This window comes from Pantherophis guttatus, chromosome 8 (genome assembly GCF_059756535.1).
Source record: "Pantherophis guttatus breed Tessera chromosome 8, ASM5975653v1, whole genome shotgun sequence".
NCBI classification, from domain to species: domain Eukaryota; kingdom Metazoa; phylum Chordata; class Lepidosauria; order Squamata; family Colubridae; genus Pantherophis; species Pantherophis guttatus.
This window is the reverse complement of record NC_142070.1, coordinates 26,629,136-26,655,547: the sequence shown is the minus strand read 5'-3', so window position 1 is coordinate 26,655,547 and position 26,412 is coordinate 26,629,136. Positions and strand designations below refer to the sequence as shown.

Genomic DNA, 26,412 nt, shown 5'->3' with positions numbered 1-26,412 from the left:
AAAGAGCGGAGACTTGGCGGGTCGCGCCTTTCCTCTCCTGAGAGAAAAAGAAACGCCATTGGGGGGGAGGGAGGGGGGAAAGAGATCCTTCCCTGGGGAGATTCGGGAGATCTACCAAGCGAGCTTAAGCGGGCGCGCGCGGGAGTTTCCCCCGAGTCTGTCCCGCCAGCTGTGGGACGGTGGCATAAGGCGTGCTTCCAGTTTGCCTGCAGCTGGCAGCCGAGAGCTCCGTTGCAGCCTGACTCCTAGGTTGCTGAAGCAGGTTAGGATGAAGCAGGGAGCGGTCAGTATCGGCGGCTGAAAGCAACCCGAGCGCGCCGCTGTCGATGGTTTGAGATCGCCGGGACCCTCTCGACTCCTCCTCCTCCGCCGTCCCACCTTGGACCCTCCTGAGACTTGGCCGGGCGACGTTTGCCATGGGCTCGCCTTCCCTCCAATACTTGGAGAAGACTTCTTGAGTCCTAAGTTCTCTTTCCACCGCAGGAAAAGGGGACGCGGGAGGGACGAGCAACGCTGAACCCGGCTCTGCCGAGGGAAAATGCGAGCCGGGGGGCTGCTGGCCGGTTTCTCCGTGCTCAGCCTCCTCGCTCAAGGCTACCTAGCTGGGGCGACGACGACGACGGCGGCAGAAGAAGACCCCGAGGAACCCAACGGGACAGCCAGGTTGGGAGAAGGCTCCGAGACGCCACCTCCCCCTTTCCAGCCGCACCTCATCTTCATTCTGGCGGACGACCAGGGCTTCAGAGACGTTGGTTATCACGGCTCAGAGATCCGGACTCCTACCCTGGATAAACTAGCCGCGGAAGGAGTTAAGCTAGAGAATTACTATGTCCAACCGATGTGCACCCCGTCCAGAAGTCAGTTCATCACTGGGAGGTAGGTGGCATGGCTATGTGTGTGAGAGATCATTAACTTGATCCCGATGACCTTGTCTGGGGGGAAAAAAAACATGTTTATTTTATTTAATTCATAGATTAGTCTTTTTTTTAAAAAAAAGTTTGATGTGCTTATGGGCTGTTTTATTTCTTGGACACCACACGAATTTGAGGACATCCTAGACATCAGTTTAGCACAATTCCGCATATAACTGCTCAGAATTAAGTCTCATTGAATTTAAGTGGGTGGGCTTACTTCCAGATAACTGGGAATCTTACTTTGCTGATGAGAGAATCGTATGAGGTCATTTTCTTTTTAAAGCATTTGTTGGTATTTGTTATAGACTAACATGTCACACCTGGAAGCAGGGATTTTAACCAATAGCTGTACTTTATTAAATCCACTCTTTCTTAGGTAGATGTTGTAACTTAAAATTACTGATTTCATAATATTTCAATAGCATGTAATTTACATAGAAGTACTTCAGTTTTTTTGTCATTCTGTTCATAGTATCAGTTAGGTAGCCTTGTTCTTTATTTGCCTTAAATATTATTCTTCACTTTTATAAAGTACAAACAATAATATACAACAATAAAAAATATACAACAAAAAAAATCAAATTAAACTAAACTAAACCATCCATAATAAGAAATAAAAAGGAGGAAAATAAATCAGAAAAAAAGCTTCCTTATATATTAAACTACAGTCACTAGCTTACAAAAAACAATGTATAGTATGATATTATAATCCAATGGAAAATATTGTAAAATATCTTAAAATCTATGCCAAGAAGGGCATATTGTTTCATCTTTTGATTAGCATGAAGTAAATAACACATTTCCAAAGGCAGACTTTACCATCTGGAATAATATCACTTTTCCAATTTCTCAGTAATATCCTTTTAGCCACCACAAAGCCTGGTACAACCATATTATTTCCTCATGGACAGTTATTTTAGAGCTTTGGTATATAATTGATGGTTACATTGATATCTTTAACTTTTAGAAGTTTCCCCATAAAACTAATTACATATCTTAAAATACAAGTCCGCCTCCCAAAGTGTCAAAGATTCACAGGATCATATCGTATGAATTAATGAAACCAGAATTTTTGAACATCTTCAACCAAGAAAATCTGATTTTCATCTTTTACAGTACATCCTTTGGGTCTAACACATTCTAAATACATTTCTTATTAATCTTTAATAATAATTAATCTTATTAAGCTTTTTATTAATACCATTTAAACATTTTTAAGAAGATGGGGCTATATTGGAGATTCCAATTCTTTATTCCATGTTTAATATATTCCAGTAATATCTGCTGTAAAAATATTCTTGAACTTTTGATAAATATATATGGCTGGTTTAACTTCTGTTGTGAATTCCATCAAATAGGAACGCATCACAGGTGCCTCTGAAGCAGCCAAAGTTTCTAGCCAGATTGAGTCATTAAATATGCTTAAATTGAAAATACTGCCACTGTTGTGAGCTCAGATGACCCAATTCTCTTTAAAGTCAGGAAAAATCCTTAAAATAGTCTTGTATAAGAATTTATTAAAGTTGCTATCCTGGCTTCCATACATATTTTCCAATAAAATATTTACCACCTATTTTAAAAGTAGAATTTTTCCAAAGAGTTAAACGATTCATAATCAGAACCAGGTCTATACCACAATATATCCCAAAGATTTCTCCCAGCCTGTAGTCCTGGAAATAAGACTCACTATCTACTAGAAGTTCTAAGAAGTTATACCATGACTGAGGAGTTATAAATAATAATTTTCCAATAAAGACCATAAAGCATTATGCTTCATTACATTTTCACTTACATATTTATGACTGGTATAATCTAAGTGCAATGATATTTTTGTAAATCAGATAAATTAAACCCTCTCTGTTCAAACTATAATTACCTCAGACATATTAAAATGAATTAATAAATAATAAATAATAATAAATGTATTAAAATTCCATTTTAATACATCTATTTACACTTAAAACTTTTTAAACATTTCAACATATTAATTTCTACCTATTTAAAAATATTTTGGGGGAATATGCAGTCCCAATTAATAAATATAAGCAACGGAAATCACAAAACTCAGATTTTTATACTCTTTACATACTGCAATGATAAACTAGAGCCTAAGGGAAGTAAGCAAGGTTTATCACAGTTAATTTTATAGCCAGAACATTTTGTAAAACACCGTACTACCTATATGAATTATATTGCAATGTACTTATTGCAAAATATCATATAAAAATAATATCCCACCAAAGCAATATCCACATTGATCAAAGATTGCCACACAATTCTAGCTAAAGGGTTAAGGATCAAATAAAAAGCAAGGATGAAGTGGCAGCCCTGCCAAGTATCGCATTGTTGCTCAAAGGAGATTGAAATTATGGTTTCTGATGACTAATGTACCATGGCTAATAATACATCTTAATCCAATGAACAAAATCCCTTAGAAAACCAGTAAAACTAATTACTAGCTTTGAAAATTTAATCTGAACTAAATCAAAGGCCTTTTCTGAAACTATACCGGTAGATATTAGTAAACGGAAGTCCCTTCTGTCTTCAGCTATATCTAATCAATTAATATAAATTGCCTTGGGAGGAAACTTTCAGATGAATGGTATTATGCAGTGGTGGGTTGCCCCCGGTTCAGATCGGTTCGCAAGAACCAGTAGTAGAACTGGCAGTAGGGCCCGCCCCCCCCTCCCAGATGTCGTCATTGGCGACCTGCGCATGTGCGCAGTCCCGTTGCGAACCGGTAGTAAAGGTAAATAGAACCCACCCCTGGTACTATGTGGATAGAATAGAAACACAGTAAAAGAATGTGGTCTTGGAGTATCCAAGTCTTATCACAATATGCTTATGGCAACCCATTGACATATTTTTACTAATATATTTTTTTAAAGATGGTAACAGTAGAAGGGAGAGAAACAACTTGACAGTTATTAATTGATATGTATACTTATATCATCTAATATGTCTGCATATGTATGCCTCTATCATTTCCTTTCCTTTCTAAAATATATAAATATCAGGGCATCGTTTGTTTGCAGGGATGACTTTCATTATTTTTTGGTAGATCCCCTCCAGTACATACTGTCAAATAAACAGTATAATGATCCTTGATTATTTGCCTTGGGCTCTGCATCTAATGCTTGTTGACTTTTTATAAGCCTTGATTGAGAGTGTTGGTTACCTTCTGCAACTACCTACCCAATAAAAAAATTAAACTCATGCTATCCACATAAATTAATGAAGTGGACCTATCATTTGTGTCTAATTTAGAATCTTTATATGGTTTTAAACTCAGCCTTAGATATACCCGATAGAACAATAGCATCATTCTTGACCTGATTTTATTTACCCTATCTGTCTTCCTTGGAAGGAAGGATGAATCAGGGCCTTTGCACCAGGTGGTTTTCATCTGCAAAATTAAATAAAAGTTTCAATGGATGAACAAAGCTACGGTTGTTTCGTTTGTTGTCATCTTCAAACGTTAACTCCTTTTTATGGCATGATTTATGAATTGCCTATTAAAAAATGTGTCACCTGAAAGCTATTTGATAAGATCTATAATTTTTTGAAATTTTAAAGAAATCCAATAAAACTTCATATAGGGGCAACACCTCAAAATAGAAATTTAAAACACTTGCCATTCTTTACCCCAGGTGAAGTTTTTTTTTTTTTTGATTTGATTTATATACCGCCCTACTCCTGAAGGACTCAGGGCAGTGAACAGCCAAATGATAAAATACATAAATACAAAATTTAAAAACAGAATAAGACTGAATTAAACAATTTGGCCCAGACAGATTTAAAACACCCCAATCATTTAAAAACAGATTAAAATTCATTCCATAAAGTTCATTCCATAATGCTTCTAATTCTCTACCATTGAGGTTCAGGATTCCAAAGCAATTCCTGATATTCTCCTTGAATTTCTGAAAATGTACCCGTATGCTTATTTCTAAAGTATTTCATTTTAAACCAATTTCAAGGATCATGTTTACTCTTAAAATAATACAGCATTGGAGATGAATTTGTTATCTTTAATCCCTGATGCTATTTTAAATTGTAGATTGTAGAATATCTCCAAAGAGACTTGCTTCAACAACTTCAGAAAAGAAAGTCCATAAGCATCTTCTAAAATTGTTTAAATGTGCTTACTAGCAAAATGTTATCTTCTATATTAACATCTATCTATTTACTTAAATCTATTAAAAGTAGTTCTGATCTCAGTTGTAGAGAAAAATTATCAAGGGTTTGACTACTTTTTTGTGATGTTCTCAGATCTTTGAAGAATGCTAGAGGGCATGCTTAAATATTCTCTTCATGTAATTAATATTATTTCCTATCTTACACATAAATCTGTTGGAGTTTCTAATGCTTTCAATATTGCAATTTCAAATGCTTATTAGAATTGTTACTAAGAAATGTATTCCCATATAATTGTTAAAATTATAGCTGTAGATGCCCTCAACTGTTTCAAGGAGCTGCCTTTTGATATGTATGTATGTGTATATGCATGTATATATGTATATATTTAGAAAGGTGGTTTCCTTTATTAATTCATTTAAATGAACTTCTAATTCCTTGCCCACATTTCTCCACCATATTCTTATCTGTCTGAATTAATGCCATTTCAATGAGTTCTCTTTAAAGCATTGTGTTCAAGTTCATCTTATCTGACCTCTCTTCATTTATTGTAATAAAGATAAATTTAATAAATATTAAATCTATATCATTTATATATTTGTTCCAATAGCAGAGATATATTTAGATGTATAATAATTTTTGAGAAAGCCACTTGATGCAAAAAAAGATTAAAGAATAATTATTTAATAGGATAAAAGCTATTATAGTAATTGGATAACAAAATAAAAAAAGGGGGGAATTGATGTTTCTTATAAGGGAGCTCTATATCACATTTATACAATTTAGTGGTTCATGAGTGAGCAAAATGTAAATAGTTCTTGAAATGTCAGCAAATATTCATAACTGTAGTATTTAAAGCAAATGGAAAATCCAGAATTTTAGTCAAAAGAAGTTAATGGAAATAAAATGATAGATGTACTCGAACATAAATCAATACAAATTAAGAAATGATGGGACAAAAGCAATAAACACTTCTGATTTTAGCCATAAACAATGTTAAATTATTGGTAAGTTATTGGAGGCAGTTTTAAATGGTGGGTCAGTTTTTTGGTTGGTTGTGATTGATTATACTCCATCAAGGCAGTATCAATTTTTAGTGATCAAAAAGGTAAATTTTATCCAGGAGGATAAATAGTGCACCAGTCATTGCTATAATGGAGGACATCCATCTTGCTGCTGCTTGTCCTCCCTATTTTTCTTCCTTTTTCCAAGGATTATAGACTTCTCTAAGTCTTGAATGTTGAGTGTTGAATGTTGCACAGACCTGGTATAAAGTATTTTCTTCTCACATTTCTTCTCATAATATATCCAAAACAGAATTTTCAGACTGGCTACTTGTGCCTGAAGTGAGAACGCTGGGTTGAATTGTTTCAGGATTTTTTTTTTCTTTGACTGTCCATGATATTCTCAGGAGTCTTCTCCAACACCAAATTTCAAAAGTGTCAATGCTCTTTTTATTCTGCTTCTTCAAACTTCAACTCCAGCATAGACCATTGCCTAACCTGACTCTATTATTTGTAGATATAGACCAGGGGTGTCAAACGTAAGGCCTGGAGGCTGGATCCAGCCCATGGGGTTGTCCTGGAAACAGTGAAGGACCGGCCTGTGGTGCCTCTGCCAGTGAAAATGAAGCTCAGGAGGGAGGCCCTTCCGAGCTCTGTTTTCACTGGCAGAGGGTTGCAGGAGGCCATCGCAGCCAAAAACGGAGCTTGGGAGCCTGTTTTCACTGGCAGAGTGCTTTGGCCACCACAGGTGCCTGACATGAGTGACGTCGAGCTGGCCATGCCCACCATGGCCATGCCCTCCTCTGCACCCTCTGAGGTCAAACACAACCCTGATGTGGCCCTCAATGAAATCGAGTTTGACATCCCTGGTCACACATCTCAGCATCTCAGTATCATTTCCAAGGTCTTCAGGTCCAAATAGTAGTTTGTGGTGTATTTTTCATTGCTGGTTCCTTTACTATTGATAGTTGATCCTAAAATGATGTAAATACCCTCCCACACCACACTTATAATGCCTCCATTGTTGCTGTACCTGTTGTAATTAGTTTGATCTTTATATTTAATCTTACTCCCATTTGTTCAATGTACTCCAAGACTTTTATTACTATTGCATTTCTTAAGAATGTTCATTTTATAGTACTTGGCAGAACACATTTTTTTCTCCTGGAACTAAATAAATTATGTCAAATGACAATTGTGTAGTGCAAATATGTGTTCACTTTCACATTATGTTCTAAAATAGCTACAATGCCATACCTTCTTTCTCATAGCAAGAATATTTCATCACTATATTTTTTGGTCAGATGAAAACTTTAGCTTGTACATTTATCTTATTATAAATAATGGACATTGAGTTTTTTTAAGATGCTGACAACAACATGCAATATACTGTAGTAGAACCGCCACCTATTCTTCAGTTCCTAAGAAATGTCAATCAATGGATCCTTCCCGTTCCACCCATTTCTTTGTAGATGGGTGTCTTCTAATATAACCATCAATGGAATACTTGACACAGTTCATTAGTTCTTCAGCAGTTGAACATAAGGAGGACTAATCTATTTCATATCAAAATGCCCTTTCATGATATATTTTCCTCTTCAATTTAGAAGTCTTCTGTCCTCTAGAATTTCATCATTTTGTTTTCAGTTGCATTCCTGACCACTGAATAACTCAAAATAGCTTTAGTATCTTAGCAATATTCTTTTTTCCTGAAAGTTTTCTTTGATTATGAATACCTCAGAATATTGACTAGACCAGTTTTGTGATCTTATCTTGACAATCTGTTTAATTGACTGACAATTTGACATTTCAAAGGTCTTCATAAAACATACGTTTGAGTCATAGGTAGTGTATCTTATATTCAGATCTGTTTATATAATAAGTAGTTTTTCTGGACTTGAACAATGTTCCATTAAACAGGGTGGAACATGTCCATTTTATAGCACCAGAGCCATTTATAACATACCATTGAACTCTTTTCTTCCTATACTTGTGAACTTTCCATTATATGAAGCAAATTGTATTGTATAGAAGAGAACCAGATGTGTGTTGGGATTATGAGCCAAAGATAGTGTGCTTTTAGGATACAGCATATTTAAAATATAATGTTTTATTTCAGTAGATTTTTACTTTAAATGGCTAGATGTGTTAAATACAATTTCAGTATTGCACTCCATTAAAAAAAATCCATGAATCCAAAATAAAACAAAATGGTAATATGTCAAAAAAAAAAAACAGGAAGATTAAAGAAATACAAAATACATTTGAGATAATAAGCTCTGTTTTACAACTTAGGTACAAAATGGTAAACTTTCAACATACAGTATCTGTTATTATGTGCAGCTTTCAATAAAATGGGAGAATAATTGGGAAGCATCTGTTTTCCATTTTTCCTCTGTCTACGGTATAAATAAAGCAATATTTTGGGGAAGAAAATGGCAACTGCCGCACGACACACATATAGGCTCATTCCATCACTCTCAGGTAACACTCTTATAATTTCCAACAGAGTCTTAGGGCTCCCAGCAACCCTAGAAAAGCTGGGTTGATTAGCTCTGCATATTTATAAGCCAGCTATTTCTCCAGAGGAAATATTACATAATAGTTTTGGAACATTGCTTTGGGAGATGCGGGGTAATGTAGCTTCCCATTGATGGGGAAGCTTGTCTTGCCTTTTGCCTGTAGGATTTCCTACCAATCCACTCCAAGAGCCATGACATTATTTCTGCTACCTCTCAACCATCTCAACTGAACAAGGACATCTTTGCTACATCCACAATAAGAGCCAATATGGTAGCTAATTTTATTTTGTATCCTGCAAAAGACTAATGGGAACAGGTAAAGAGTAGAAATGGGATGCTGTCTGTCTCTTATTTTTCCTTTGGAAAACAGCAATTGTTGCACTTTTTTGTATCACCCTTAAGAAATTACTATCAACAAGTTCCAGATGACTGCAGGAAGACATGAGTTGTTCCCATCTTTTAAAAAGAAGTTCTCATAAAATCAGTCTGACATCATTGCATGAAAAGATTTTAGAGCAGATCATAAAGGGAGTTATTTGTAAACACATTGAAAAAATGTAATTACCAGAAGTCAATCAGCATAGATTTGACAAGGAGAAATCTTGCCTAAACTTGGTGAATTTGTTACATAATAACTGTGTAGGAATGCTGTAGACATAATATAGCTTGACATTTACAAAATATTTCACAAAGTACCCCACAACTAGTTGATAAGAAAGCTTTGATTTGCAGATAACATAACACTGGATTGGATAGCTAATAGCCTAAAGATGGAAAAAATATTCAAAATAACCTTAATAGGTTAGAGAAGTGGGCTAAAAGTAACTAAGTGAAATTTAATAAAGACAAGTGAAAAGCTCATTAGGAAACAAAACTCAAACACAGAGATATAGGATAGATGATACTCAGCTTGGTAATGATAATTGTGAAGATGTAGAAATTGTATTTGATTGGAAACCAAACTTGAACTAACAATGTTGTGCAGTTATTTAAAAAAAAGGCAAAAAGAAGTTGAGCCTGTATTAATGGAAATATACTTTCCAAATTGCAAGAAATAATTATTCCACTTCATCCTGTTTTGGTTAGACCTTATCTTGTGTATTGTGTATTATCTTGTGTATTGTGTTTATTTCCAATTTTCAGAGTAGCTGGAAGAAGTTCAGAAAAGGACAATGTAAATAATTAAGTACCTGGAAACCAAACCCCATGGAGAGAAGGTTGAAGGAACTGTTATGCTTGGCCTTAAGTTACTGAAGGGGGCATTATGATAGCACTCTTTAAATGCGTGGAAGGATATCACATGGAAAGTCAAGGTCTGGTCTGTCTCATTTCAAAACACAGGGCATGAAATAAAGGATTTAAGTTACAATAAGGCAGATTCTGATTTAGTGATAGGTGGAAAAACCCTTCCTAGTAGTGAATCAGTTACCCAGTGGAGTGAATCAAGGAAGGTATGGAATTTGGAGAGAAGCTGGAATCTTTGCATCTGCTTTTACTGCAGAAGATATAGGGTAGATGCCCCTGTTGACTTTCTCAAGGGGAGCACTGTAACAGTTAAAACAAATTGAGGTAACTGGAGAAGCTACTCCAGCAACTCATAGGATACTATGAGAGATTTCACAGTAGCAAATCACTGGGTCATGCTGGTATCCACCTGACTTAACTGCAAATGTAAAATTGCTGATTATGTTGCAAAATTATGTAACTTGTCCCTCAAGTCAGCCTCAGGTTCAAAGAACCAGCTAATATGACATCATTTTTTTAAAAAAAGGAGCCAGGGAGTTCCAAGAATTTATGGCCAGTCAGCTCAATGTCTTTTCTGTACAATTGATAGAAAAGGTAATCAAAGTGAAACAGCTAAACATCAGGAAAAATAATTGTGCTGAAGGAAAATCGGGGTTCTTTAAAGTTTCTGGAAAAATAGATCTCATCTTACAGAATTTCTGGAGGTGTTTTTCACAATGTTTTTTTTTCCCAGTGCCAGCAGCATGTGAATAGATATGTCAACATTATTTATTTCTACTTTCAAAAAGCCTCTGACAAATTTAGTCAACAAAAACTCTTGAGAAAACTTAAAGGTCAGGGAATACAAATACCTGCCCTTTTTAGCCTGAACTCCTTGCTGTTGAATTTTGTGCCTCCTATAGTTGTACAATGGTTTGTACAACTGTACAACGTATCAATGTATCAGCTGAGCCTTTGTACGACCATTGAGATGCATTAATTTAGGATTAATGATAAGATTCTTATCTTTCTATCCCAACCCAGTGCCAAGCTCAGCCTGAAATCTGTCTGAAAAGTAGCTATTAGGACAGGGACTAATTGACAAAATTGGAGCAGGAAACCCTTAATTTTGAAGGCAGTAAAGAAGGGAAATGTGCTACAAAAAGTCAGTATTTTTTTTCCTGCAAATTTTAGTAGCACATTCTTAGGGTGTTGGGGACAGGGCAAATGCTGCAGATTAGTGCTAAACTGCAACAATTTTCTTACCAAGCAAGACCATTATAGTCTTGTCCAGTGGTGAAATCCATTTTTTTTTTTACTACCGGTTCTGTGGGCGTGACTTGGTGGGCATGGTGTGGCTTGGTGGGTGTGGCTTGGTGGGCGTGGCAGGGGAAGGATACTGCAAAATCTTCATTCCCTCTCCACTCCTGGGGGAAGGATATTGCAAAATCTCCATTCCCACCCCACTCTGGGGCCAGCCAGAGATGGTATTTGCCGGTTCTCTGAACTGCTCAAAATTTCCGCTGCCAGTTCTCCAGAACCTGTCAGAACCTGCTGGATTTCACCCCTGGTCTAGTCCCATGATCTGTCAAATAATTTTTGCATCTTTTTTTGAATTACTGATACTGTATGGTTGCTTTAACTTATCCTCCTTGAGTTTGGTGTGGTGGTAGAATAGTCTTTACTATTCAACAAATAGTGATTTATATATATTTCTTTCAGATGATTTATTGTATTGTTTTGGGGACCAGAGAGTTAGATATCTATATCTATATCATGGATCCACCTACATAAATTCCTCCTTTTGAATGAATGATGCTGTAGGCTTCATATATTCTGCTTATTTTTCAACCATGGTGCTGAATAGCTGCATGCATTGAGAAAGTCATAAAAATGATAGCTCAAGAGTACCATTTTGATATCAGGAAAAACATAAATTTAGTAACCTCATAGTAAGAATTTTGGTAATTCAAAAGTCCTGGAAAGGAATATGTAAAAATATTCAAGGAATTGTGAAAATAAAATTTTAAATATCACAATTTATTGAAATAAATGCTGATGGCAGAAAGAAATTGGCACAATATTAGAAAAACAAGAAGCTTGCCAATCATGATACTGAGGCAAAATTGGAGAATATGAGGCAATGGTGAAACTGACAGTATATATTTAAAACAGAGGTCTAACCAAATTCAAGCAGGAATGGCTCTCTTACAGACAACCTATTATAGAGCAAGGCAAGCTAAGACATATAAACATGACTTTGAAGGTAAGAAAGCAAGAAAGAAATTAACAAACAGCTAAAAGACTTAAATAGATATAAACACCATCTGTAAAAGTTTAAAGAAAGTATGAATATCTAAGCAACAATTAGTGGTTGTGGAAAATAAGGAAGACGGTGAAAACATTATTTAATTTACATAAGTGCTCATCTCAACAATTGACTGGGTGGTATACATCATAAAACATTAAAACAATTAAAACAAGTCAGTATAATATAAATGACACCAAGTAAAACTGTTACTATCGATGATAATACAGCCATGAAAGAACACATTCATGTTGCATATTTATTTTTTTTACAATATTACACTATTTCTTCTTCAATCTGTTTTTTATTTCCCATGTCACTACAATATTTAAACAATAATAGCACTAACAAAAGGTTTTTTATTTATGTATTTTTAAAGAAAAATTGTGGAGTCCTTCGTGCTCTCGGAGTTTTGTTATTTGCTTGTAGACATTTCATTACCTGGCTAAGTAATGTCATCAGTGCAACACTGATGAAGTTAGTTAGTTCAACCCTGATATATATCATTCTGCTCCCTTTCGCCTTTCAGCTCCAATCCAGGACCCCTCAAACAGTCTCATTCACAACAAACCATTTTATACCAAATTTTATTTTTCGCTGATAAAGAAATAAAGGGAGACTAGTGTAGATCTATTTCAAACTATTTAGCCCTCATCAGCTAGCCATACCCTTACTCAGATTCGAACTTGGGCTTCCTGCATGTTAGGCAATTGAATTAACCTCTGAGCCACAAGTTCTCCTCCCTTCATCAACCTGAGCCAGGGGAAAGATTAAGTGTTTTTCTCTCGAGACACCTGGTCTACCCCAACATGTGGGAGGGGGCATTCTGCTCCCTTTCACCTTTCAGCTCCAATCCAATCCTATTGAAAAAAAGAGAGCAGAACTCTATGTACAAAGAGCTCGGAGGTGCAAAGGTGATTCTTTTCCTATTTGTGTCTCCTTCCCTCCGTCTCTATTCCTGAAATATTCTATTTTATTCTCCATTCGCAAGTGAATAGTTCTGTGCAAATGCTGCTCTTTCTTAGCAAATATTATATGTGTGTGTGTTTGAGAGTGCTTTATCTTGGAAAATTCTCCCACTTTGCTATGGCAAGAAAGCTTAAAAAAAAAAGAAGAAGAAATCTTGGCTTCTTTTCTTTCTTTATCCTCTTCCTACAACTGAACATTACATAAAAGGAATCGCTTTTAAGATGCTGTCCCCAGCCTTTCTCCTGCCAATCTCTCTGAAGTTCTGCTTTGTTGATTCTGTCACTCCGACTCTCTGAACTCCTTCATCTGACACTGAAATGAATGTGCTAAAATCATCATAGATTGTCTGCTTATCATCTGATTGCCCAGAATACCACTATTTCAAATACCCTGTTTCCCCCAAAATAAGACATCCCCTGATAATAAGCCCAATTGGGCTTTTGAGCTCATTGCAATAAGGCCAGGCGCTTATTTCAGGGTTCAAAAAAATATAAGACAGGGTCTTATTTTCAGGGAAACACGGTATTATTTCAAATATTGCATTGGTTGCCAACTTTAATTTTATTTTTGACTACTAAAATATATCATCCAGTTTAATAATCTAAAAAGTTCAAAGTCCCAAAAGAATTGGCGCTACAAAAGGCTCTAGTTCAGTGACAGCAAACCTTTTGGGCTCAGCATGTCAAAAATTCAGGAAATGCCTAACTTGACTCTGCAGGTATGTCAACCCCCGCTGAACAAAAGGGAAGATTTAGGCTTAGAATAACTTTATTGTCATTTTGAATGTATACTAATTGGCCATTAGTATACATTAAAATGAAAATCCATTGCATACAGCTCTCAAAGGGTCTCCATCTCAATTGTTTATCTCTTGTGCAACTTCCAGAGGGATTGAAGGCCATGTGAGAGAACATCTCATCCTCACATGGCCTCCACAGCCTGCAAACATCACATGAAACAGGGCATGTTTTTGAGAATAGTTGTTATCAGGTCTTACTGTACGTTAAAGTTTAATGGCCTCCTTTAACATGTGTGTCATAAGTTCACCATCACTGTTCTAGACTATAATATCCTAGATCAGAGGTGTCAAACTCGATTTCATTGAGGGTCACATCGGGGTTGTGTTTGACCTCGGGGAGGGGGCAGAGGGCGCGTGGCCAGGGTGGGCATGGCCAGCTCGACATCACTCATGTCGGGGCGCCTGTGGTGTCCTGAGCGCTTTGCCAGAGAAAATGGCCTCCCGAATTCTGTTTTCGCTGCAGAGGAACCACGGGCCAGTTCTTCGCTATTTCCAGTGTGGCCCCATGGGCCAGATAAAAGGATCCGGTTCCTGGGCCTTGAGTTTGACATCCCTATCCTAGATAGTATAGCTCCTGGCACTTTATATTAATTCCTGCTTGCTAGTTCCATTTTTGTCAGGCGTCCGGAAACCTTATTTATCAAATGTTCTTTCTTATCTTTCTCTCTGTCTTGGTTGTGTAGAACTATGTGGAACAAAGTGCTTAGAACTCCAATTTCTCCTTGCTTGATTCAATATCCAAGAATCATTCTTGTTGGATCATTCTTGTTGGATGAGCTTAAGAGCTCATTTATTTTGCTTTGGCAACTGGCTCTGGAACTGTTCTGTCAGTATCATACTGAATATTCTATAATGGTATCTGAATTGGCTTCTCTCAACCATCAATCTCGGTTAACAGAGCAAAACTGTTTTATGTAGCTTTTTAATTTTTAATTTTTTACTAATGCTAAATGTGGAGTTTGCAGTTCTGCAGCTTGAGCTTTATTTTTTGGACTCTTCCTTTTTTATGGGATTGGTGTTTGATGACTGTAGAGAATATAATGAGTCTAACATAGATGACATAGCCCAGGAAGTAGGAAGCCTTGACTCATTCTTGATATCAAAAAATGCAATTCACAGAATATTTATGCACTGCTCAAAATGGAGATAAAGAAAGCTTACATGATTTATCAGAAAGCTGCCAGGTCTACATAAAATACAAATTTTGATCTCATGTCAGCTATGCAGTGACCTCTGCTATGTTTGCATCACAATTTATGAATTTATTTTATGAGAATTTCCATTTTATCCCACATAAAGTTATAGAATTATATAGACAGCTGGACAGAGCGTAAGTATAATATATTCTGCCTGGAAAAAATATATATAACAGAAAGGTAAATTTTGTTTAATGATATCTGGGGAAAATAAGTAGGGGAATAAGTTTAATTGAAGGCCAACTATGATGTTAGGTGAGTGTCTAATAGCAATATTTTGGTGCTATTATGAATTTAATTGGTTGTTATATTGGTTTAAAAAAGAAAGACAATGTATTTTTATAACATGTAGACAACTGCCAGACATAGATCAGGATCTAGGAAGTTAGAACTGCTGCAACAATTTAAAATGCACAATGATCTGGAACAAATTAGGAAACAGGAGATAAGAAACACCCCTCAACAATATCATGTTGCACAGGTAGGTTTTAGACAGAACAAGGAAGCTTTCAATATCTGTTCAGGAAGTGGTAATTCACTGCAAGGAAAACGTTCCAACTTAATGTTACATTTGATAGGACTATAAAGGATCAAAGTTTTTCCATCTAGCCTGAACAGTTTCTAATAAACACATATTGCAAATATTTCTAATAGTATTAATGGTTCTATAATAGAATACAGAGCTAATATAGAATTAGCTGAATGATAGCTAATTAATAACCAATAGGAAAACTTGTTCATGCTAAATCACATAACTGATTCAGCCCAGTTTCAGCTGACTTTTGACAGTGGCTTTCCAAAATTCTGCTACATTATATAAAATTTAATTAGCATTTGCTAAGGCAACTTTCCCAGTCTGTTTACTGGTCAGATGCATTGCCTATAGTTCCCATAACTGAAATTTAGCTTAGCCATTTGCTGGTGGGCATAATGATGTGGAATTTTATGTGCAATGGATAGACTTTTAAACAGATTTTTAATCAATTTGTAGAATAAAGTCTTCCAGCTTTTAAAATTTTAATCTTGATAATATGCTGTTGTTTTTCCTGGAGGACCGCTGAGCAGTTTAAACATTTTAATTAAGCTACCCAAGGGCGATTTCAACAGAATATTCATATGTGCGTATGATAATTACTTTTATTCTATCCATGTTATGAAATTGTCACGAATAGCACTTTTTCATCTGGAATATCTTGAGAAACAGTTATTTTAAATGTCTAAACGATTTTTTAAAAGTACTCTGCTAACAGCTATATAATATGCTTTAAAATAAAGATTAAAAATATGCAAAGTAAAGTAGTTCCATGCTGTAATTCATTTTACATGCTGTAATTCATTAAATATTAAAATAGCTGGTAGAATAGTCCTTGCAAATTAGAGTAAATTCCCAAATTAGACACTATCTCTGAAGAGTATTCCCGTCTTATTTGTGCCTAGCAAATACAGAACAGGAAAGGAAAACAGCAGACAGAATGATTAGGGTATTAGAACAGATCCCCTGAAAAAAAGCTACAGTATTTGGGGTGGTTTTTAGTTAAAGGTGACACAGTAAAAGTGTACAGGCACAGGTAGTCCTTGACTTACGACTAGTTGCTTAGCTATTGTTTGAACAACCTAATAATAATAATAATTTTATTTCTATACCGCCCTTCTCCCAAAGGACTCAGGGCGGTGTACAGCCTATTTAAAAACACAGACAAAACAACAATATAAAATTTAAAATAATTAAATAAAGTGGCTCAGATTTAAAACCCCAATAAATTTAAATACCCCAATTTAAAACTATTGTGTTGATAGTCCGGCCTGGCGGAACAACAGGGTCTTCAATGCACAGCGAAACACCCGGAGGTCGGAGATCTTACGAATTTCCAGGGGCAGTTCATTCCACAGGGCTGGGGCTCCCACAGAGAAGGCCCTCCCCCTGGGCGTCGCCAGCCGACATAACTTGGCTGATGGCACCCTGAGGAGACCCTCTCTGTGGGAACGGACTGGTCGGTGGGAGGCTATTGGTGGCAGAAGACGGTCTCGGAGGTACCCGGGTCCTATGCCATGGAGCGCTTTAAAGGTGGTGACCAACACCTTGAATCGCACCCGGAAGACCACTGGGAGCCAGTGCAGCTCGCGCAGGAGGGGTGTCACATGGGCACAACGGGTTGCGCCCATAACCACCCGCGCGGCCGCATTCTGGACCAGTTGGAGCCTCCGAGTGCTCTTCAAGGGGAGCCCCATGTAGAGAGCATTACAATAGTCCAACCGGGAAGTAACAAGGGCATGAGTGACCGTGCGCAGGGCGTCCCGATCCAGAAAGGGCTGCAACTGGCGAATCAGGCGAACCTGATAAAAGGCCCCCCTGGCCACGGCCGTCATATGCTCTTCTAAAGACAGCCGCACGTCCAGGAGGACACCCAGATTGCGAGCCCTCTCCGTGGGGGGCAAAGATTCACCCCCAATAGTCAGCGATGGCACCTGCTGACTATATCGGGGCGCCGGAAGCCACAGCCACTCGGTCTTGGATGGTTTGAGTCTGAGCCTGTTCCTCCCCATCCAGACCCGCACGGCCTCCAGGCAGCGAGACATCACATCAAGGGCATCGTTGGGGTGGTCTGGGGTGGAGATGTACAGCTGAGTATCATCAGCATACAGATGGCACTTCACCCCAAAACCACGGATGATCTCACCCAGCGGCTTCACATAAATGTTGAACAGGAGGGGCGAGAGGACCGACCCTTGCAGCACTCCCCATTCGACACGCCTCGAGGTCAACCTCTGTCCCCCTGCCAACACGAACTGCGAGCGGTCGGAGAGGAAGGAGGAGAACCACCGCAAAACGGTGCCCCCTATTCCTAACCCCCTCAACCGCTGCAGCATGCTACCATGGTCGATGGTATCAAAAGCCGCTGAGAGATCTAATAGGACTAGGACAGAGGAGCAACCCCTGTCCCGAGCCCTCCAGAGATCATCCACCAAGCGACCAATGCCGTTTCTGTGCTGTACCCCTGCCTGAAGCCCGACTGGTACGGGTCTAGATAGATAGCTTCATCCAGGTGCTGGGAAAGTTGTCGTGCCACCACGCTCTCAACAACCTTTGCCACAAAACGAAGGTTGGAGACTGGACGATAGTTGGCTAATTCAGCCGGGTCCAGGGAAGGCTTCTTGAGGAGGGGCCTCACTACCGCCTCTTTCAAGGTGGCAGGAAAGGCACCCTCACTCAGAGAAGCACCTATAATCCCCTGGAGCCAGCCTCGTGTAACCTCCCGGGAGGCCAGTACCAACCAGGAGGGACACGGGTCCAATAAACACGTGGCGGCACTAATCTTACCCAGAACCCTGTCCACATCCTCGGGAGTCACAGGATCAAACTCCTCCCAGATAACATTCTCAAGACCTGCCCCGGTCTCCTCCCATGGACTCATTTAATCGGAGTCCAAGCCATCCCGAATCCGAGCGACTTTATCGTGCAGGAATGGCACAAAATCCTCAGCACGACCCTGCAAGGGATCTTCCCGCACTCCCCCCCGAAGAAGGGAGTGGGTCACCCTAAACAGGGCGGCTGGGCGGTTCTCTGCAGATGTGATAAGAGTGGAAAAATGGTTAGATTTTGCCACTTTTATCGCCACTAGGTAGGTCTTGATATAAGACCTCACCTGTGTCCGGTCGGAATCGGATTGACTAGTCCTCCAAATGCTCTCTTTTCAGACGCTTCATCTCTCTCAGCTCCTCAGATAACCAAGGAGCTAATTGAGATCGGCATCGGGTCAGAGGCCGCAAAGGCACGACGCGGTCCAAAGCTCCAGCGGCTGCCCTTTCCCAGGTGGCCACCAGCTCTTCAGTCGAGTCGTGTGTTAGAGTCTCAGGAAACGGCCCAAGCTCCGTCAGGAACCTTTTGGGGTCCATCAGGCGCCTGGGACGGAACCATCTGGTCGGTTCCGTCTCCCTGCGGTGGGGGCAGGCGGTAGGAAAGTCTAGTTGAAGGAGTGAATGATCTGTCCATGACAAGGGTTTAATATCTAGGTCCCCTCTACCAAGATCATTCAACCACTGACCAGAGATAAAAATCAGGTCCAGAGTGTGTCCCCCTATGTGAGTGGGGCCTTGAACTAACTGGGTCAGGTCCAAGGCCGTCATGGAAGCCATGAACTCCCGAGCCACCTCTGACGCCTCACCTGCGGATGGGAGGTTGAAATCCCCCATGACAATAAGTCTGGGGGTATCAACCGCCACCCCGGCAATGACGTCGAGTAGCTCGGGCAGGGTCGCTGCCACGTGGCAGGGAGCCAGGTACGTAGTCAGCAAACCCATCTGCACCTCACGGCCCCACTTCACACAAAGGGACTCACATCCGGCTATCTGAGGAACAGTGGTCTCCCTCGGACAAAGACTCTCCCTAATGATCACCGCCACTCCCCCACCCCTCCCCTGGGCCCTTGGCTGATGAAATGCACAGAAACCTGGCGGGCACATCTCTACGAGGGGGACCGCCCCTCTTGGCCCAACCAGGTCTCCGTAATACCTGCCAGGTCTGCACCCCCCTCCAAAATAAGATCACAGATGAGAGGGGCCTTATTAACCACCGACCTGGCATTACATAACATCAGCCGCGGACCCTGGGCCTGAGACTCTACACAACCCAGGACACGAGTCACGCATTGTGGGCCGGAGTGCGCAATCGCTCGGAGACAGCGCGTGCGCACCCCCGACACTTGATATGACCCCCTGCGCCTGTCATACCTGCCCCTCCCACTCATGATTTCAATTACACAGCCCTTTCTATCATCCCCCTGCCCCCCGGTTAAATTTCCTTTCGCGACCCCTCTGCTGCAGTTAATCAACCCATCATCCCGCAACCTACTTGAAAAAGGGCACTTACAACCCAGATCCAAAGTTCCCCATAGTCATGTGACTGCACTTTGGACACTCAGTGGCACAGGTGCATTTATGACCATTTGCAGGGTCCCATGGTTATGTGACTGTGTTTTCCAACAGTTTTGCTGAAAATTGGCATTTCCACTTTTGGGCAAAACTGAACCCATAGCAAACAATGGGTTCACAACCACAGCATTGACATTTACAACCCCTTGTAATGACCACTACAAAAAAATGGTAAAAATTATTTTACATCATGACATGTGTCCCTAATGGGCCTTATAGGTCCATTATAGTTTAGTTTAGTTTTAGTTTTATTAAATTAGTTTAATAATTTTATTAAATAGTTGCATGTTGAGAACTATCTGTAGTTCTCCCTTAATGATCATTCACTTAACAACCTTTTGAAGTTGCAACAACCTTGGGAAGAGTGCTTTACAGCCTGTAAAGGCCCTTCCAACCATCATAAAAGGTCATAATCCCCACTTTGGGCCCTTAGCAACCATCTTACATTTAGAAGTGGTTGCAGCAGCTGATACTCACATAATTACGGTTCACAGTGGGTTTTTTTGCCGTTTTCCAAAAGAAATCGGCAAAAACCTGTTCATTGAATATGCTGGATTTGGTTGCAAAATTGAGTCAGGACTGCTTAATGACCACCCCAACTTACAACCTAAATTCCTGACCCAATTGTGTTTATAAACTGAGGACTACCTGTATGCAGGTAATCTTTTATAATGTTAGAATAGAGAGTCGATCATTGAAAATAAGTGCGGGGAAAGTTGGGGGCATAGTTAAACTTTGGGATTTGCTGCAATCAGACTTGATGGCTACAATTTAAGCTAGTCAAATCCATGGAAGGTATAATTATATAATTATTTTTAAATATAAAGGTTCTTTTTTTGCTTCCTGAGTCTCAGGCAGCATATACCTTTACTGTCAGCTGAGGGAAATCATCAATGGAAGAGTGCCATCCAGCGTAGCCCATATTTGTGGAGTTCCTGAATGCATCTAATTCTTCTATTCGATAGTAATAATAAACCCAAATTCTACAGATCCTGTAAAGTTTTGTTTATGTCTGGAAAATGAAATCAGTACAGTCCTTAATTTACTGTTGCTTCCATTAGCTCGTTGTATCACATGAAGCATTACTCTTTAAAATATTTGTATGCTTCTAGAACTCAAGCCATTGTGTATGAACTCATCAGAATAGACTCTAGCTAGATTTATAAAAGGATGGGGTTTATAGGCAGGGTCACTGATTATTTTTTTTCATACAGAGATTCAATAAAATTCAGCTCTGAAATTCCAGGAAGGGTCAAGAATATATTACAACAGTCCTCTTAAGATTGTTACTAGAATTCCTTTAACCTTTTCAAACATTTATTTTTGACAAATATGTCCTCTTATGTAAAAACAAAAACAAAAGGTTAAATGTATGGGCTGCAGGACAAGAAATAACAACAATATAAATGACTTTTCAAAGCAGGACAGTAGATTTAAATCAGTGCTTCTGTAACTTTTTGAAAATGTGGACTATTAAATACATTCAGAAAATAAGGCACCCTTCCCCCTGCTTTCATCTTTAAGAGCATGGGCTTCATGTTTTTTCAGTGAATGAGATAATTGTGTTTGTGTATTCCTTCCCATTCCTTCCATTTTCAAAATGTTATTCAGTCATTCAGTTGTATCTGTGACTTGATCTACATAATTTCACTTGTTCTTTTAAGTTCGCCCTTCTGTCATCAATAATAGTATCTGGTCACCTTGTCATTTCTTTTTTTGAAAGCCTTTCATTTTTCTATGCGTTCTCCCTTGACTTTTCCCTTTACATTATGCATTCAAAATATTTAACCTTTAGCTTCATTATTAATGCTTCCAGTGAGCAGTCTGGTTTTATATCATCTAGTACTGAATAACTTGTCTTTGTAGCAGTCCAAGTTGTTCTCAGACTACTTTCTTCACCATCACAATGAAAAAGCATTTACGTTTTGTTTAGCTTGTAATCAAACAGGTAATTGCTACGGTGTCATCTGGGTAACATAGCGCCTATTCCTGGCCCAATAAACATGAGGATTCCTTACATATGTTCCATGTATTAGTTGGAATGATAACCAGGCTGTTTTTGATTAAATATATAATGTATATTTATGTATGTGAATAATTAAAAACTATGGAAGTTTTTAAAAAAATTCTAAACATTCCAGGCTTTTTTAAAATAGGTTTTTTTTGGCGGTGGTATTTGTACAAGTAGCTCATAAGTAAGCATATTCTTTCTCAGATTGCATTTCTGGGGTTAGATGGACAGGAAGATCTGCTTTTATTTAAAGTTCTCATTCTACAGGAAATGAGTCTTAGCATGACAAGTCAGCATCAAATTCCATCCAGCTTTTTTTTCTAGTGTACATATAGATGCCTGTCTTCTGTAATATAGATTTAAACAGAATTAAGAGAAATTTGATTATGCGATTACTATCCCTTTTCAGCAAGTAAATGAAATGACTAAGATTTAGAGCACTAGAACCTGTTCCACTATATTGCCAATAATATATCTAGCAAGTAACATTTTAAAAAAAATATACAACTCCATTGTCTATTTGTTGCCCTGGTGTTACCATTTACACCTTCACAATTATAGGAGAAAAGAAAAGCTGTTATTCAGAGTTTCATGGGACTCTTAGTATATACACACAATTCATCAATGATGGGCTCCATCAATTTCATAAGGGTTAACATAATACCTATTTAATAAATGTTCAATATATTACAAAGCATTGAAGTGAATGCTTTGATCAAAACTTCAATTTTACCTTTTACAAACACTCAGTTACTAGAGCGGCTACTTTAATAAGATACTGAAAATTCATGGGTATTATACTACACCACTTGAATGCTTTTTATGCTTGAAAATCTGAAGTTGTTTTAGAAATTGCCATTCGTTGATTTCAAATCATGCATTGTGTGTCATTTTTTGACAGTATCATTGTGATACTGGGGTACAAACAACTCTTTTAGAGTCATATCTGAAAAATATTTAGGATGCACTTAAAATGATTAGCATAAAATAAAAGAGAGGGAGGGAGGGAGGGAGGGAGGGAGGGAGTCTGTCAGAGGCAATTAGCCCAGTTACCTTCCTGGGGTAATTGCCTGGATCGTGGCATTCTCCTTGTGTATACTTTGAAAAATAAAACCGGAATACATCTTCTAATAAACTCATATTTATTGTAAAGAAAATAAAACATCTAACTATCTAAATATTTAATTTTTACATTTTTGCAAAGTTCCTATCAGCTACTTCTCAGCAGCCAGTACTTCTCTGGCAAGAGAACAAAGAAAAGTGAAAGTGGAAAGAAAGGAATCCGGATATACGTAGTATCAGTCACTGATAAGAAATTTTGGCAAGCTACGGAAAGTCTGACAGTCCAGAAATAATGAGCTCTGCTGGTAAATACAAAAACGCAGTGACAGAGTCCCAGAACCAATTTTTTGTGTATTTGAAGACCAATAATTACTTAGACTAATAAATGAACTTGAGGCTTTTATGGAAGTCACAGGGATTATTTCTTGTAATCCATCCAGTAAACAAAATAGTCTTCATGATTTACTATTATTTAAAGGATTACAAAAAACATAAAAACAGTAATAAATAAATAAATAAAAACAATTAAATGCAAATTATACAATAATGGACAATTTTTAGCATAGGAAACATAATGGCCATTATTCCAGTTAGATCATAAAATCTTAAAATCATACTGATTATAAATCTGTACAAACACCTGAGAGAAGAGAAGTGGCTTTGCCTGGTGCCTAAAAGACATTATGTCAAGCATACCATCTTGGAGAAGGTGTTGTATTGGTGAGGTTCCATAACTTGTATCCACCCTCCATAAGTCACTTGGCAAAGAGCCCTGAGAAGACAAAGAAGGAATATCTTTCTTGACTAAAGTGTTTCAGCAAGAATGAATTTTCATACAACGTATCCAAAATCTCAGCTCTGAAACCCAGAATTTAAGCTTGAGAACCATGAAGAATGTTGTGTGTGGGCTTGCTTCCAGATGACGATGGATAGAGCTCTATTGTGCATTCCATCCTGTTTGTGATAACTGTTTACAGTTTAATTTTATCTCCTTTATCTAAGGTATATTTTCTTTCTTTCAGGTATCAAATCCATACAGGTCTTCAGCATTCTGTCATACGGCCGACCCAGCCAAACTGCCTGCCTCTGGACAATGTGACACTACCTCAGAAACTGAAAGAAGCAGGTTATTCAACCCACATGATTGGCAAATGGCACTTGGGCTTTTATCGCAAAGAATGTATGCCAACTCAACGGGGGTTTGATACCTTTTTTGGCTCTCTTTTGGGTAGTGGTGATTATTACACCCATTACAAATGTGACAGCCCTCGAATGTGTGGCTATGACTTATATGAAAATGACAATGCTGCTTGGGATCATGACAATGGAATGTATTCTACACAGATGTACACTCAAAGAGTGGAACAAATCTTAGCCTCCCATAATCCCAGGGAACCTATATTCTTATACCTTGCATACCAAGCTGTTCACTCACCACTTCAGGCCCCGGGCAAGTATTATGAACGTTATAGATCCATTAATAATATCAATCGGCGCAGATACGCTGCCATGCTGGCATGCTTGGATGAAGCTATCAACAATGTGACCCATGCATTAAAGCGATATGGTTATTATAGCAACAGTGTTATAATTTACTCTTCGGACAATGGAGGCCAGCCAACAGCTGGTGGAAATAACTGGCCACTCAGGGGAAGCAAGGGTACTTACTGGGAAGGAGGGATTCGAGCAGTTGGCTTTGTTCATAGCCCTTTACTTAAAATCAAGGGAAGTATATGCAAGGAGCTTATACATATAACTGACTGGTTTCCAACGCTTATTACCTTAGCGGAAGGACAGATTGATGAAGATATACAACTGGACGGCTATGATGTATGGGAGACCATCAGTGAAGGCAGGCGGTCTCCAAGGATAGATATTTTACACAACATTGATCCCATATACACAAAAGCCAGAAATGGTTCTTGGGCAGCTGGCTTTGGAATATGGAACACTGCCATTCAGTCAGCCATCCGTGTAAACCACTGGAAACTACTGACAGGAAATCCAGGATATGGTGACTGGGTCCCTCCTCAGTCTTTTAGTAATGTTGGCCCCAATCGCTGGCACAATGAACGGGTTTCATGGACAGCTGGAAAAACTGTGTGGTTGTTCAATATCACGGCTGATCCTTATGAACGAGAGGACCTCTCTAGTAAGTATCCAAGTATAGTCAAAGAGCTGCTGCGAAGGCTTTCCCAGTTCAATAAGACAGCCGTGCCTGTTCGCTACCCACCTAAAGACCCCAGGAGCAACCCAAATTTTAACGGAGGAGTGTGGGGCCCATGGTTCAAGGAGGATAAAAACAATAAGATGTTAAATAAAAACAAAGTGGGTAAAAAGCAAAAGAATACCAAGAAGAAATCTAATAGGCAGAAAGGACATTCCTTGAATTGCCTTTTAAATCAATGATTTCAGCTGCAGTTTTATGCTGCGATTCTAATTATACTTTCATTTGTCAAAAGCATTATAGGCTGACCTTCCAGTAAAGGTGTGTAGCCTCTGAATGTCATTGCTGAAGTGAAAGTGAAATGTTCTTCAACATTTGTAATTGAAATATCAACACCAAAATGTCATTTCTGCACTCTTGAGGTTTTTATTTGGGCTTGAATTGGCACAGAAGAATTCATATGTAAGATGCGGTTAACATCAGTGCCCATGCAGAGAATTATAAAGATAAGTGAGATGTTTTGCACATGATTTAATCATTAAATCGACTCCAGTTTCTAGGACACTTGACTATATGGTTTTGAATTCGGACCCATCTGCACATTTAATTAGACATGTAAAATCCCCACTGGATTAAAGAAAGTAGACCAAAACAAAAAAGACAAAATGTTTAAAGAACTTGGGTTTATCTCCTAATTTTGATTGGATGAAGCAGATTCAGACATTGTTACCAAAGTAACTTAAATAAGTTGCGAAAAGGCTGCTTTTGCCTGACTTTAAACTGGAAAGGATTTTTTTTTCCTTTCTAGAATGTGCCAGGCTATAATCCCTTCCAATAAAAATAAAATATAAACAAAAACTCCTTACAAATGGTTATAATTACAAACAGATTAAATTGAAATCCTGGATTAAATGATATGCGCATTAGTACTGAACATGTCATGTTTTTATTGAGATGTATGATTCAAGATTTAAATACAAGATTCTACTTGAACCTATTAGACATTTAATTTAATAACCACATAGGCATCTAGTAGTAAGCACAACATAAAGAACCAAAAAACTTACATTGTGATGTTACAATGTAACTCCAGCCTTTCATGCTTGGTATCCCAACATGTAAGTCATGTGGTTTGCACTGCATCATCACATGTCATTTATCATTTACCTT

At 38.4% G+C, this 26,412-nt stretch overlaps 1 protein-coding gene across 1 annotated transcript; it reads left to right on the top strand.

Moving 5' to 3' along the window:
• The first annotated feature begins 523 nt into the window (after positions 1–523).
• On the top strand, positions 524–26,165 carry ARSJ (arylsulfatase family member J). Its single transcript, XM_034442351.2, has 2 exons — positions 524–876; positions 24,098–26,165. Exons 1-2 carry the CDS (start codon positions 539–541, stop codon positions 25,482–25,484), a joined length of 1,725 nt encoding a protein of 574 aa, XP_034298242.1. The 5' UTR covers positions 524–538; the 3' UTR covers positions 25,485–26,165.
• The last annotated feature ends 247 nt before the right edge of the window (positions 26,166–26,412 follow it).